We start from the raw sequence: 16,601 nt of genomic DNA on the forward strand, positions 1-16,601 counted from the left end.
GTAAACTAGTACAGATTTTTGGAGTTTCAATTTCATTACCTGAAGAGAGGAAGTTGAGCAGCTGCCTAGATCAAAATGTGTCAATATTATACTCCTGTGCCTAGCAAATGTGGTGTGACTGTCTTCTGTCTGAAATATGTGAGGCCTTTTCCCAAGTCCAGTTTGTCAACAGTGCGTCATCCTCTTCCCTGTCATCTCATTCCCTGATTCTGTACCGAGTCTTCTACTCTTTCAGCCATTCGTAGTGCTCCTCTTGACCTTTCTACAGCTGAAAATGCCCTTTCTAGCACCATGTCTCTTCTCCTGTCTGTTCTCATTTCTCTTTCCAAAATAAAGAACTCAGAAAGGGCATGGCAGTAGCACCATCCCCACACGTTTGCCACTGGCCTTCTCAAAAATTATTTTCCTGGGAAGCACATGCTGTTTTTCAGCCAGAGCAGTGCTCAGAAGCAATACTGTTTTCCCAGTGGCTGCTGGCCGAGCAGCACACACGTAACTTCCAGGCAGGACGTGGGCACATAGGGACTGGCTTTCTGCCCAGGTGGAAGGTGTACAGATTGGTTGCCCATCTGGCAGAGAGGCATAGGCTGCAGGCCAAATGGTGCTCGCTGTAAGCACCAGAAGACCAAAGAAATTCCTTCCAAAGCTCTCTATGATTGATAGGTCTTACCTTGTACAGATCTGTTCTAGTTTCACTAGTTTATGCTGCAACACAACCCATGAAAAAAAGGCTAATGGCTTTTTTTTCCTCCCCAAATGTTCACTGATGAAATGGGAACATTGTTTTTGGGGTTTTTAACCTTCCTGGAACATGATTCTGATTCCATAAAACTTGGGAACACTGTATAACCTGAGAAATTAATTTTGAGGCCAAGGTAAAGCTCTAACACTGCTGCCTCTACAGCACTTCTTGTGGGTCCAGGTGACATAACCAGAGGCTTTTGAAATGAACTTTGAGATCTCATTTTTATCCTTTCTAATTATTTTCATGACTTTAGGTTGCTGTATGAAAAAATTTTTGTGCTTTTTACTTGAAATTTAACAAATAGCGGTTATTTTAAAAATCGATATGGAAAGAGGAAAATGTGTTTTGCATTTCTGCCAAGAGTTGATGAGTGGAGCCCAAAATGCCAGTGGTAGTTTCAGGTCCTTCAATGTGTTCTCTTTTGTCCTCCAAATGCAGGAGCCACTTGTGATTTATGAAAAAACAAACAAAGAGGTATGAAAGAAGCATTTGCAGTAGTAGCCATTTGATGCCTTTAATGTGTCCTCATAAATTCTTTTGTTTGAGGGAAACTCCAGGGCAAAAAATGTTTTTGTTTTGTGTGTGAATGCTGAGAATGACATGTCCATTTTTGATTTCTGGCAGTAATAAGAAAAATGAACTTGGAAGTGGTGCATTTTTGACTAAAGCAGGTACACTGGGTAAAAAGAAGAGTAAAGTAACATCATGTGCCTCACAGCAGCCCAATCCTTTGGACCAAACTTGTATTCATCCAGAGTCTTACAACATTGCTATGAGGTAAGTGATGGGAAAACTTTGAAACACTGACACCATCAATTTTTAAAAGTTCTGGTTTTTCTGACAACAGCCTGCTCAGCTTTTTGAGACAGGAATATTTATATTTCTTCTGTTGAAGCTTTCACCCCTTTCTTCAAGAAGGTATGTTTGGGATATATGTGAGCATGTCATTACTATGGGCCTTTAAAATTAAATTTTGATATTGCAAGATCTAATTTAGACGTATATATGTTTCCAAATACATGAATAATTGTTTTACTAAATGGCTAAAAGAAGAGAATGGTTTCTGTGTATGTCAGAAAAAAGTATTTAAGAATCCATGTGTGCCTCTGAAGTACTAGTATAAGCTGTGATCTTTTCTATCAGCAGCCCTGGTTGAAATTGGACTCTCCTTTTCCTCTTCAGAAAATATTATCTCCTACCATAAACTGGCACATATTTATTTTTCAACTGCTTTTTACTGCACAAGTTCTTTTCTTAAAAAGTACTGGAGCTAATTTCACCAGTAGCCAGTTGCTTTAAGATTCTTATGATCTCTGTTAAGAATATGATGCCTGGACAAACAAACTAGTCCTTCCTGTATTATAAACAAAACCATCTTTAAACCTCAAAGAGATGCAGAATTTCTGAGTTCACAAAGCTTGACTTTCTTACCTAACAAAGTCATACAGGACACCTTCCCTTCAATGTGTACTCTGTTCTCTCTTCCTATCCATAGGTCTCCATGCTTTCCTTCTGCTAGGCATGCAGTGCACTTTTGTTTCCATCCTGTCCTTGCCACAGTTTGTACCTGATTCTACGACTCACTGTGCAATTTCCTGGTAGTCTATAGCAGTTGTGCACTGTGTAGATAACTTTGGGTTTTCCTTTTCCATGATCATTTCCCTTTTTTTCTTACACATCAACATTTGTTGCCAAAATTTGTTGCCTCTGTGTTGCTGTGGGGAAAAAAACATCAGTCAAGGTCCTGATCTTAATGGTCTTACATTTGGTAGGTGGTTTATGGGTTGAGCAGCTTGGTCATCCTAACTGGTAATTATTCACTGTGAGTCAATGTCAAAAACAAAAATGAACTGGTTATTCAAAAATAATTTTGATTATCAATATTGAATTCCAGTCAATTTAAATTTCAAGTACACAGATTTTAGTTTTTAGCATTCCAGCCCTGGTACACTAATAATGTCATTTGTAAAGTGGTCACAGTGCTACCAGTCTTGCTTAAGGCCTAATGTGGAATAGATTGCTTTAGAGAGCAGAGAAGTATAAGTTAGTGGTGCAATACTAGGTAATTTCCCTACATGCAATATTTGCTCAAAGGTAGGTCAGAAAATAAGGAATTGTGACTTTGTTTCAAAAGCAGCACTGGTGACTTTTATATCTGAAGTGGTGAGTGGGATTATTATTGTATAGGGTAGAACAGATATTCACATACAGCTGAAATTGTATAATTTTAGTAGGTATCACAGATAATTGTGATTTAAAATTTGACTGGGACCCCACCACTAGCACTATTTAACAAAAGATAGAATAAAAAAAAAAAAATAATGAGCACGATTTTACATCTCAACCAAGACACTGGTTTGAGCTGCAGGCTTATACATGTTTCAGTGAGGGGATCTGGCACCCATTGCACAGCCAGCACTGCTTGGAAGGTGCTTTGCTGAGTCTTAAAATGTGCACACCTCCAGACTCAGATTTTGATTGCTTCTAAGCCCATGCAGTAGTGTTATATGGCTGAAGACTAGTGTTAGACTGTCTCATCATCTGTCTTTGGATAATGCAAATATTTTACAGCAGATTTCCAGAAGTGCCATTTTATATTCTGTTTCTCACCAAATACTTTGCCATCTTAGAATTTTCAGGTGAAGTATTTAGGCCTGAGTGCATGTCATAGATATTGTACCATACAGGATTTTGTGTGGGGTTTTTTGTTTGTTTGTTTAATGCAAAAGAGTGTAAGTTGATTGCAAAGCAAATATAAAACAAAAAATACAATATCTGCTAATGAAACACCAAAACTAATAAGCATAACATCTCTCTCTGTAACTAACTGTACTAGTCTTTTCTGCATCCTTTTGGTTTTCTCTGTTGTCTTACTTTTTACATTTATATTTCCTCCACATATAGTAAATGAGAGTAAAAAAGTCTCCAAGTGCTTCCTGTGGATGTACTTTATGAATAACAGTATTTTATTTTTCTTTTGTTTCCTTGAAAGCATGTTAATTATGAAAGTGATGATTTTCATGGTGTAGATTGTACGACTGTGCAGCAACTTGATATCACAATATGGTGTGGGCAAGTGGGCAAATATCTTTGCTTTTTCATGGCAAATAGCTGTTTATGAGAAAAGAAAATACAGCTCTGCAGTGAACTGACAAAAGCCAAGATGTGTAGTATTAAAAATTGACACTGATGACAGAGGGCTAAATATAAACCAGACATTCTCCCCTCAAGCAACTAATGCTATAATTTAGCAATGATTATATATTTAAAATGTCTTTTCAAAAAAAGCATGTGAGCTGCTAAGTTTCTCAGAACTTATGAAAATAGCTTTCCAAACCTTTTTTCGTGCCTGACTATGAATTAAGAAAAAAATTTGCTAGGAATTCCAACTGTATGGACAATTCAGTCCAAAGCTTATCGGGGCTGTTGGCGAGTTTTGCTGACAGGCAGTGGATGCAACTGGGCTTGTAATTCCCTTTTGTTTTCTACATTCATGAGAAAGCTTTTGAGAACCTGAAGATCAAATCATGTTCATGGTGTTGGTTGGAGATGTCTCATGGAAGTTAGCCCATATCTAAGTCTTTCTACAATGCTAGAATTAAACTAGGTTAAAATCTAATTGATAATTCTTATAACTTAAAATAAAACTCATGAGAAAAATTGAAGAAGTTAGATGTAGGTTAGAATTGATATTTAATAATAAAGTTTTAAAAATAATACATATTAATGAGTTCTGTGGTTCTACTGCTCTCAGAATATTTCTTCTTTTTCTGTGCTTACACTGAACTTTGTCAGGGAGTGTGTCAAGTTCACAGGTGGATCTGTGCTACCAAAGGGCAGAATTGTCTTGAATATGACCAGATTTGATTAAAAATCCAGTATTACATACCTCTTACCACAAAAATTAAAATGTATGGAATGGCCTCTACACAAGTGAATTATAAAGGGTTCCTCATGCAATCCCTACCACATCTTGCTATGAGAAAGTAGTTCCTGAAAGTTTTATTGGATTAAAAGTTTTCATGGAAAATTACATTTATTTTTAAATGAAATAAGATGGTGATTTTTATCCACTGCTTATAGCCAAATTACTCAAAGGCAGCAGTCTACATTGTTGATTTATGACATGCAAAATTATCAGGTTTTAAAACAATGTTTTTGAGGGATAGAAATTTACCAAAATTTGAAACCACTAATTTTCTTTTTCAGGACTATTTTGTAGCTTGAAAAGCCAATCCATTAAAGAAAAATATGGTTAAAGTAATTACTCCCAAGTGGTGACTTTGGTTGCCAAACTTCAGGCTGGAGCCAATTTTTAGGGCCGATTTAGAAAAATAGGGTTTTTATAATGGAAACACTGATGTAATCTTTACTACAGTGGCACAAATGGTGCTGGTATGATTGATTTATGGCATTTAAATATCTTAACATAAAATCTGTACAATTTCTGTAAAATAATTGGAAAATGTCCTACTAGTGATTTAACATGCTCCTCAGAAGACTAAAGCATTTTTGTTCATGGTTTCCACACTGTCAGAGCTTGGCTTTGTCATGTGCAGTGATCAAGCTTATGAACACCTCTAAGTATTATGAATCGGTATTTCCAAAAAGCAAAATGAAAACCTCAAAACTTTATAGGCAGCCTATTTTCCTGCAAAGCAGAACCATGCTTTAAGTTTTTGAAAAGTCTATATGTGAAAACCAGTTTATAGTGGCAGAATCTTCTGCATACAATTAATACAATATGTAGGGCATATCCAATTTCTTGGTATGTATTGTTAAATAATTGGTAGGAAAACTGAGGAAACATTTAGGAAGTCCCCAGAAGTTACAACCAGATTATGATTATAAACCAAAATGTTGGAAAGAAAATGCAATGGTTTGGTGGTGGTTTTTTTTTTGTTCTATCAGTCTGCTGGGTGCAGTTGGTTTCATGTAACTAAATTTTAACATTTGCTGACTTTTTTATTTAAATCTCATTAAAATGCTTTTTGCAAGAAGTTGGCACTCGGAATGTGTATTTGCAGCATCTGGCAGACAGGTTGTTTTGACTTAGAAATACAAATTTCTGCCAATGTAAAAGATCTAAAGCTGTAACTTAGAATAATAAAGTGAGGATCTTCCTTGGTTAATTACCTGGGATTAATTTCCTGAGTTTAAGACCTTACCTGGTAGAGGCCAGTCCTGCTTACTGTGATTGGTTATGCTTTTAAAGAAGTTTTTTACATACTGGGCAGTTACTTGCAGTGAAGATTCATGGCTTGCCATTCTCTGTGTATTGGTAATGCTGCTTGATATCTTCAACAGGAATTCAAAGTCTAAAGGAAGCTCAGCAAGCACTCATTCATGGGCTCTTGCTTCACTGAAATGAAACGCTTTGATTTGGCGCTCATTTCAGCAAGATGTTTGTGTTGATAACAGTTTATATTCCCTTACAGGCAAATCAGTCATATTTCAAATATCCCTGGTTTCTTGTACTCTGCATGGGTGAATGTAACAACTGATCCATAGTATCTCATTTGCTGTGCTGATAAGCTGCATTTGCTGTCTTTAAAGGCAAGTACTGGCACATAAGAAAATGCAAAAGAAAAACTGTTGATGAGGCTACCAAAAGAAAGAGATTTTTGTCTCCTGCCCTTTATGAAACTGGAAGCTTGTCCTTTGATACCATTTCCAGCTCACTGGCAGGCTGGCTTGCCTCTGTCCAGATCCCCTAGTTGTCACCAAACAACTGAGCCAATGCTTAAGGGGAGAATTAAATCAAGTAGGGAATTGTTACTTGCTATGGTATTTGAGCAATAAAAACTAGTTGTTATGTTCTATTTAATAATGCAGTCTGCATGTGATTATTTTCACAGGGGATTGGATTTGTTACTGTGGTAGGAGACCTCTCCTTGCAAAGACAGCAGAAATATCTTTTGTCCACTTGAATGAGACTTGTGTGTGCACACGTGTGTGGGTATTCAAGTTATTTGATGTGCAGACTGATATTTAATGAAGTCTTATATCCTGGGGCTTTTTAAAAGAAACTTTAAACAGTTAAGCTCAGTCAATTAATGAACCATTATGACTATCTCCAATAGCCAATGTCCAGCCCTGATTAAGGAGAACACTTGCAGAATTGTGGCCATTAAGTATTATAAATAACTGTTTATATTCATCACTTTAGAAGGCAAATTCATTCACAGGTTTTACTATAACTTAGCTGGATTTTTATAAGACATGTTTTTGAAAGTTATCTTGTCAGTAAACAGAAGAACAGAAAAAGCTTTCACTGCCAATTGCCATCCAATAAAGACATTTTAAAACTGTATTGTAAAATACAGTTAACAAGAATGATTAGAACTTGGAAAAATTGGAGAAATATGCTCCATTTACACTATAAATACTATGCCCATAAATCAAATGGTATTTTTAATTTGTTTAAATTTTTGGAACTTACATAACTTCCCACTAGTTGTATTTAGAAAAAAGTATTGTGGGGTAAAACCCCCACAAGACCTTTCTAATGGAATTTTCTCTTTTAAGTGTAGTATACTAGTTCTTTGTGGATAACTAATCACGTTTCACTATTTTGTATCTCAGGTTGCACTCCAGTTACATGATATATCAGTAGTCATGAGAACAGCAAGCAGCAGCGTGCCTAATGGCATGGGAGCAAAGTGGCTATGCTGCAGCACAACTGTGTCTGAATTTCTTTTCTCATTTAGAACCTTATTGTTTCTTAAAATTTAGAAGTTCAGAATTTCATAAACTGAGTGCTTTCTGCATGCAATCAAATCTACATTATTAATAATTTATTCATTTGAAGAAAAAATTATTGGGTAAACAACTTTATCTGGCTAAACCACATAAGTAGTTTTAGATATATTTGAATCTTTGGCTCTCTGTCTCCAGCAATTAATTACAGAAAGTAATGAACAAATACTGTTTGGTACATAGTCTTCCTTGGTAATCAAAAATTGAGGATCCGTATCACTGGTGAGAACAAGAGCAGTCAACATCTGCATTATACAAATACTGCTTTTGCACTTCAAAACATCACTGAAATATAAATGTCTGCATAATTTAAGCTTGTTACTGTCATAAATGTATGTTTTACCTAACAAAGTGCAAGCTAATGCAGAGTTGTTTTGTTTTCAGAGTGATTATGTTGCTTTACCATTAATTCATGTGTGCACTGTGACAAGATGTAATGGCATATCATGTCGCTTTAATGTAATGAATCCAGTACTCCCAGCTCTTAAGTCATGTTGCTGGAAATGATTACACAAAACAGAAATGACTGTGACTAAAGCCCTTGCAAAGCTTTAAAACTCCTGCACATTTTAAGAACCTTTTTGGGAGGCGGTTAGAGTAACTTCTTAATAATTTACTGTAGGCTTCACTTGGTAAAATTTTTACTAATTTCTGACTATTTTTTACATTGCAGTGAAATTTATATTATCTTTTAAGCATTGCAAGAGCTGTGCTATAATTTTGTGCAGATGTGTATGTTAAGTGAACATGATGTGCTTATTTGTTGCATTTATGCTATTTTTCTTCCTTTCTTTATCTGGATAAGACGGATGAAATTATGTATTAAATAAAAACATCAGTCTTTTATCCATGACCATTCTCTGCTGGTCCTGTAAGACTGCAAAGATTGCTTTTAAAACAAAGGTGATTACAAATGTTTCTGAGTATTATTCTCTTAATACCAAAACCATAAAACTCAAAGTTCTAAACTGTTTAAATTTCAACGTGTTCTTCCTAAGACTCTGACAGCTTTTATCTGAGTTGATGCACCTTGAGCAGAAAGTTCATTCACATATTCAACATTTGAGGAAGTAAGGATAAGACATAAGAATGTCCTCACTTCAGAAAAAGTGTCTCGTCTTCCCCATTTCTGTTAACTTTTCTTTAGGTTTTGTCTTTCCAGTACATAAACATGGTACTTGAGCTACTGCAATGTATTATTTATTTCATATGTGTAGCCAGGAAAATACTTTAAGGACCTTCATTTTTGCACAGATCATTCATATCCTTATGTCATGCAGCTGGAGCTGTTGTTTACAAATTGTATGATTCAAGGATTGCAATGAGAGGATTTAACATTATGAACAAATTATTTAAATTGAGGGAAACCTCTTTTTTCCCCTATAACTATATCTGAGTGTTACTACCAACTATGTCTGTCTTTTTTTTTTTTTTCTGTCTTTATTCTTGAAGGATGTTGTTGGTTTGCTTTTTTAATAAGAAGAAAACTAAATTTGTTCTTAGCAATGGCATTTTAAAATAGAAATTATCAATATATGCACCACTGTTCAGTCAGCAAGTTGTGCATTATATTGATTTTTTTAATTTTTTTTTTTTTAGTCCAAGTGCCCTTAGGCTATGTTCATTTGAGTAAAAATGATACATTAAATATATAATTAGTTTCAACACTATTTCTAAAATGAGCTGCATCTGCAATCACTAAGAAGTTACTTTAGTTTGGAAATACTTTAATACGTAGGTTCTACCAAAACCTGTTCTAAAATGACAATAGAAATAATGCTGTATCTTATAAAGAGTATTTCTTCTCTGTGTATGTGCATGCTGGGCTTTGTTATAGTGCTCTGTTTTGCCTGTGATATATAAGCCATAATTCTGAAATATTCTTAACAAAATGTCTGATTTTTAGAATGTTAAAATTCTGTAGAAGTTGGTGGGACTTTTTATTTACTTAGACTTGGGCACATGTTTAAACCTCATCTTCAGGTGGAGCCAAAATTTTACTGTGAGCAGTAACCACATTAATAAGTTATTTACACAATTGTAATTGGTAACATGAGACGCAGACCTACCACCCTTGCCTGGATGAGGAATCCTTTTTAATTTCATATAAATACTTTGGGATGTGCAGAGAGAGGTGGTTTCAGGGGAAGGAGCAAGGGGCTGAACACCTTTCATGAATTGTGCTTGAAGGCTTAGGCACTTGAATTTTGTCCCATTTCAGACTGGTTTTCTTTCCAGCCTTGTGCAAGTAACACCATTCACGCTATTGCATTATCCACACATGTCACATCTTTATTGTAATAGGGCTTTTTTTAATATACCTTTGTTTTGGTTGCACTTATTAGTGGTGAAACTCAGCCCATGATCAATTTATGCAGTCAGTGCGCTTGGTGAGAAAACGCTACTTGCACATACTCAAGCTGAGTTTCAATTTGAAGTGAAATAAAGCCAAGTACGTGAATGTCAGCAAACTTGTTTATAGGGGTGGGTGGTAAAGCATACATTATTTAGAAGGTTGAGTCATGAGGCTGGTGAGGTTTGTCATGTTACATCTGGCACGTCAGTCAAAGCTGGGGCAGCTGCTGCCTGTCACTAGTGCTCTGGTGGGGCATTGTCAGTGTTAGCAGCCAGCAGCCCCCAGCAGTCTGGGGAAGAACACTTCACCTGGACCTGGGCTCATTTTCATCATTATCATTGCAACTACTTTTGAGACTCCTTTGCAAAAGAAAGTGGTTTTGTTTCATAGAATATCTGATATTTTTCATATCTGTTATTAGACAAAATGTTCAAATAGTAGTGGTGAGATTTGTTAATTTACAGAAAAAAAAAATTTCACTTAGAAAACATTGCAAAATTGATATTAAAATTTATATTATTTATAAAATATTATAAAACGTTTTGCATGTTTTGCTATGTGCTTTGCTTCCAAACCACCTTAAAGTTCTTCAAAAAGTGATGTCAAAAGTTGATATGCAGTCATAGCGAAATTCTGTAAATATGGAAAACAACACCATCCACATCATAAATTGCCACATGAAAGATGTGAAAGCACTAAAAAAAATTAATGAAAATTATATTTTTCACTACTACTAAATCTCTGTGGTTGAGCTTAAGTCACTATGCTTGTACTTGAATTCAGTAAAGTGGAAGTTCTGACAGTTGTAACAGATGTCCTCCTTTAGCAAAATTCATGGACATTTTTAAGTGAAGCTTTGTCCTTATGCTCAAAGATTAATTTTGTGGTTTACTGAAAGTCAGATACTGCTTTAATTATATCTCCAATTTATATTTTGTCCAAAATAAATGTAGTTTTATATTTCAATCCGTAGAACTTTCTATTGCTCAGCACCCAAAGTAATCTCAGTTGGTTCCTCTGGGTTAGAACGAGGAAACAACAAAACAAAGCAAAAACCCTTCTGAGTCCCCTGACAAAGGAAATAACCTCAGGTTTTGATAAAAGCACAACAAGTATTTTGGCAGGGGAAAGGAGGTTGAGTACAAGGGCCTTTTGCTTTCTTGCAGGGCTGGAATGTCTCCCACCAAGTTCAGGGCATGAACCTGCTGGTTAGCTCTTCTTTTGAGACTTGCAGTTTGCACCTGTTGTGAAGGAGGATAAGGAGAGGAAAGAGGAATCTCTTTTAGGAATTTGGAAGAAATGTTTATTCAGACTCTGGAGGACAGGATCAGTATTTCTGCCTGCCTGTTGTGGTGGAGAGCATGCAAAAAAAGTTGTGCTTCCTGACAACAATAAGGGGTATAATAAAGCAGGGTGGATGAGGCTTATTTGTAGTGAGTTGCAGTTCACTGTGGAGATCGTATATCAGGACATAATATTTAGAAGTACTTATTTTTGTTTCTTTTCAGCTTTTTAGATACTAGTCCAAATTTGTCTCAGTCTGCAATATGAGTGTGTATGTGACAATAAGGAAAGTTAAGGATCTTCGTGTTGTGTGACTACTTAGACTTAATGATTACCTAGTGTCTGAAAAACTAATTGTTCTTAATCATGAAGTTCACAGACAAGGAAAGTATTTCATGCAAAGTTTTTTCTTAAGTTGGGTTAAAGATTCTTCATATTAATTTAATATTTTGAGTATTCATTGTTGCTTTACTAAATTGCCATTCATTCTAATCTGAATGAGAGTGACAGTTACAATAGTGTTGTTATATAACTGATTTCTAGGGGAGCTTTCATGGTAAAAGACATCTTTGAATAATAAGGAAATTAATTTCTATTGTGAGATAAAATAATTTGTTTGCAAATAGATTCTAATTTCATTTTATTATTTTACTTCGAGATTTGCAATCTGTTCCAGAAGATACACATATACAGATAGACTCTTAAGTTTCCATTTATGTTTCATATCAGTGATGAGTTGAGAGGACATACACTTGAAAAATTGTTTATATACTTTATCAGAAGTTTTGTTCATGTGTCAATCAAAATGTAATAGAGCAAAGGTTCAGTTCCCACTAAAGGATGTTACAAATCTTTATCTTTGTTTGAAATTCCTAGGTTTTTATCTCTCATTGGAGGAAATGCAAATGACATAGGAAAATCAGATATGCAGCAAAAAGTAAATGTGGTAATTCAAAAGGAAGGACTGGAAGGCACAGCCAAAAGGCTCAATACCACCGTGCACACGCTGCAGCTGATCATTGATGGTCTCACTCAGCCTGAAGGCTACGACATCCGAACAGGTAAACCTCAGTTTGGAAGGTTGTAATCTCAGTCTGCTTGTTCTACATATCAGTTTTAAAATAGCACATTTTCTACTTCTAAAATCAGTAGTTGTTTTTCATGGACGTGTAACTCCATTTCTTTTCTCAGCCAATGTAAAGGCTATATCATAGTCAGATGTTTCTTTTCAGTTTTGTAGGTAAGGATTGTGACTCCTGTCTTTAATCAGGGCATTTTCAGCCATAGGAAGAGGAGTTGTATGGCTATTAGGAAGTGAAGTAATTTCAATATGATGACTCTCTACTGATTGTAGTGGTACTGAGCTGTTTGAGGTAGAGGAAAAGAAAGATGAAGTAAAACATCTGGGGATGCTGTTGTGTAATGAGACGTACAGCTGGATTCTCTTAAAGCAGCAGGAGATAAAGGTAGACAGCAAAGATGCAGACTTGTAATGTGAAGTAATAAATGTATGCTTAAAACCCCAACATTTCTGTCCCCCTTTTTTAGTTCAATAATGGTTTCCATGCTTATTATTGAAGTATTCCCCACCAGTGATCTTGAAAATGTGTATTTTCTGTGTCTTAATTTTTTCATGTCATCTCACATCTAAATTACAGTAGGATAGACTATTAACATAGGGAGACATAAAAGCAAAAGAAAGAATCTACAGTGGAAATATTCATATTTTGCTGATCTAGGATATTCAATATTACTTTAGACATGGCTAGAGAAGGCAGCCTAGTAGCCTTATGTAGCTGTGTGGATTTCTCCATCATGAGTTGTTCCCATGGGCTGCAGCTCTTCATTAACTGCTCCAGCATGGGTCCCTTCCATGGAGTGAAGTCCTTTAGAAACAGATTTTCATTGTTCACTTATGAGGTCCCAAGCCCTGCCAGAAAACCTGCTCCAGTGTGGGCTTCCCACAGGGTCAAGGCTTCTTTCAGGCACCCACCTGTCCTGATGTAGGGCCCTCTGTGAGCTGCAGGGGAATCTCAGCTCTGACATCTGGAGCTCTTCCTCCTCCTTCCCTTGGTATCTGCAGAGCTGTTGCTGTTCCCAGGCTGCAATTGCTGTTGCACAGAGGTTTTTTTCTTTTTAAAATATTTTATCCCAGAAGCATTTACCATCATTGTAAATGGGCTTGACCTTGTACAGCAGTGAATCTGTTGGACACAGGGAAAGATGCAGAAGCCACTACTCACAGTAGCCCACACACCCACCTACCAAATCATTGCCATGCAAGGCCAATACAGATCCACAGACTGATTAAATTCCAGTGCATTTTAGCTATAAACTTGTTCAGGCTGAATTTTATTTCTCAAAAGCAAACAGAAAAATACTGCAATTCTGATTTGGTGATATTCCTTGTGGAAAATCTCAGTCCTTATTCTATCTTGGAAAGGTCAAATGATAGGAAATAATTGAAAGAGAAGTTGTTGAGACGGCTCAGAAGTGTTTTCTGCAGAATCAGAGAGTGGTAGTGAAATAAGAGTTTTAAAAAATCTTGTCTGTGCCCTTAAATGCAGAATGTGAACATTAATATCCCAGTATAATCCCTGCTTGTGATCATGGTTGTGTGATTTTCAAGTTGTCAGTGCAAAGCAGCACTGTGATCAAGCTCATATGATGTCATGATGCAGATGAACAGCAAGCCTAAGAACAGTGCATTGCTGACTTTTCTTTTGGTATGTGGTGAAACTGTATTCATCTTCCTGTGAATGTATAGAAATTTTTACAGGAGTAGAATTTCATGTATAATTGATGTCGCTCGAGTCACCTCAAGTATTTTCACCCTAGATTTGAGAAAATGTAAAAATCTCTCAGTCATTGCCTACTATACAACACCCTTCTGATCCCCTTATGGTAGTTTCACAACACAAAATTCAGTATGCTTGCTACTTCAATAATCTAAGTCTTTTAAAATCATTGACACGATATAAGAAACAAGTTGTTGATCACAAATGAGTCTTCATTTACAAATGTACAGAAAGCAGTATTTGGGACCTAAGGGCTACCTTGGGATGACATTAATTAGGAACTATAATCTGGAAACAACTCTTAGAAACCCTTTTTCTCCAGAGTCTTACTTGTGTTTCTTTTTTCCTGGAACAGACTTTGATAAACCTGACTTCAAAAGAAGCATAGTCTGCTTTGAAGACTTGAGCGCTGGTGCTGTTTTGACTGGAAAAGTTGAAAATGCGACGCCATTTGGAGTTTTTGTTGATATTGGTGTGGGAAAAGCAGGTTTGATTCCAGTGCGGAGCATAACAGAAGCAAAACTCTCTAAAGTGAAGAAGAGAAGAAGCCTGGGCCTAGGTCCTGGAGAAAGAGTGGAAGTTAAAGTACTTAATGTTGATATTCCTCGATTGAGGATAACATTGGATCTTATTCGTGTTTTATGAGAGAGGTTTTGGTAATTGAGCCTTGACTTGAAAGGATAAGAAATGTCAACAAGATTGTGGAGACTCAGGCATTTAATGAATGTTGAAAATGAGCACATTTTGACATCTTCAGCCCCTTTTTTTTTTTTTTTTTTTTTTTTGGGAACAGTTTTTGGATTGCCTCCAAGAAACCTTGTTATTTTGTCTGCAGTGCGAATGAAGTTCCAGTGGGCTGTCAGACAGATGCCTTATCTGTTGTCTGTGCAAGATTTGCTGTCTTAATCTTCAGTTAGTACTGCAAGAGCAGACACATCTATAGCTCCCCTCTGAAAAAACATCCATTAGTTTGCCTGTTTACTTGTTGACAGTCTAAAACAAGGCTCCTAGTGGTAGGGAAAAAGGTGTTCTTTTTAAGTTAAGTGGTAATGACATTGTATCAGAAGTAGACTGAGGAAAAAGCATCTGCTAAAACTATTGATGGTTCAGGAATAGTTATCTTTAATTTATCTGATCAACGTTATTAGGGGGTCTGTTTACCTGTATTCTTTTTGCTTGTTCAGTTGTCATAGTTTAGTGCAGTTGGATGTACATTGCAGTTTAAGGAACTTTGCTCCAAGGTGTCAAAAGACATTTGTGTTGTTCTGTACTTCTGCAAAATAAAAACATTTCTGTCCATCTTTTCTCAGTGTACTGGTTCTACAAGTGATTTTACAGTCCTAGTTGTTTCGTTCCAACTCATGCTTAATCTCCAACACTGAATACTCACTGTTTCCTGCTAGGAGTGCCTAGCACAGGAGGTTTGTTTTCTGTAATTTTGTGAGTACTGTAGCATCTTTTGCATTTTTATGTATCTCTTGGATTATCAGGATATTCTCTAAATGCAAGATATCTTGAGGCTATTTCTCTTGCTGTTAATTCACAGGAGGCATTTTGCCTACTCAGAGGACTGGCTCACAATTCAGTGTACATACTCATAAATAGTTTGCTTTCTCTGTAGTGGAACTCAGCAGCTTTTCATGTGTCATCACGGGACTGTAGGAGAATACCATGTCTATCTCTTTGAATTTTTTAACCACACCAAAATGGGAAATATGCGACTTCATGTCATATGTCTTAAATGTCTGCAACTCTGCAAATGTAATCCCATTATTTGTCAACTAGTGCAGTGCCTTAACTACTTCCCACAAAAATAGTTTTCCATTGCAATATCTTTTTTTCTTTGCCAGAACACAGCAGTTAAAACAGCCCAGTGAGAGTCTAACAAGGATGAATATGCATACATATGAACTTCTTAGGTTTTATCAGATCTTTAGAGACTTAAAAATTACTTCTTCTTAATCTCAGTTTTCATCTTGAATTCTTATGGTGTTCAGGTTTCTGACATCAAAGCATCAAAACTGTTTTCTGTAATTCATCTCCCCCATTACTTTCTGAACCAAGATTTTTTTTTTTCTCTATGGATGCTTTTTCCCATTTGAAATGCTGTCCAATCTTTGGAACAAATTCACTACTGCTTAATGGTGATGTCTTCAAAATTTTAAGCAAACAAACCCCTGCTTCCTCCTGATCTTAGTTAATTGCTTCAAAGTACAGTTTCTCAGAAGAATTAAATATAAGTCTTTGAGTCTCACTAAAAGTTCTACTTTTGCCTAAAGCTGTAGATTCCAAGGCATCTACACACCTTGTAGTGTAGTTCTACCTCTTCCCAGTTAGAAAATCCGGCCCATTGATCTTGGATGACAATCTGCCTTTTTAGTCCCACCTTCACTCAAGTAGTCTGGTGTTTTGCAATCACCTTCCCCTGATATGCAGACTCATAAGAAGAGCTTCTAAAGATTTCCTGTGCTTCAGATATTACACAAAGGAGAAGAATTCTACTAAGCAAGATGGCACTTGTATGCCTGGCTGTGGTAATGCAAAACAAGAGTTTAAAAGAAGCCATTTGTTTTGGTTTTATTCCTGCCTCAGGCAGTTTTAGACAGCATATATCAATTTTCCAGAAACTTGTCAACCTCAGGAATGATTTAGTATGCTG

At 36.2% G+C, this 16,601-nt stretch overlaps 1 protein-coding gene across 2 annotated transcripts in view; it reads left to right on the top strand.

Annotated features, from left to right (window-relative positions):
- The window catches only part of SRBD1 (S1 RNA binding domain 1), a 121,574-nt gene extending 106,333 nt beyond the window's left edge, over window positions 1-15,241 (top strand). For both annotated transcript variants that reach the window (XM_079298246.1, XM_079298247.1), the window contains 3 exons: window positions 1,370-1,522; window positions 12,021-12,205; window positions 14,298-15,241. In XM_079298246.1, the coding sequence (XP_079154372.1) occupies window positions 1,370-1,522; window positions 12,021-12,205; window positions 14,298-14,587 (628 nt within the window). In that variant the 3' untranslated portion in view covers window positions 14,588-15,241. The remainder of the gene's footprint in view (window positions 1-1,369; window positions 1,523-12,020; window positions 12,206-14,297) is intronic.
- Window positions 15,242-16,601: the final 1,360 nt, after the last annotated feature.

This window comes from Erithacus rubecula (assembly GCF_903797595.1).
Source record: "Erithacus rubecula genome assembly, chromosome: 2".
NCBI classification, from domain to species: Eukaryota; Metazoa; Chordata; class Aves; order Passeriformes; family Muscicapidae; genus Erithacus; species Erithacus rubecula.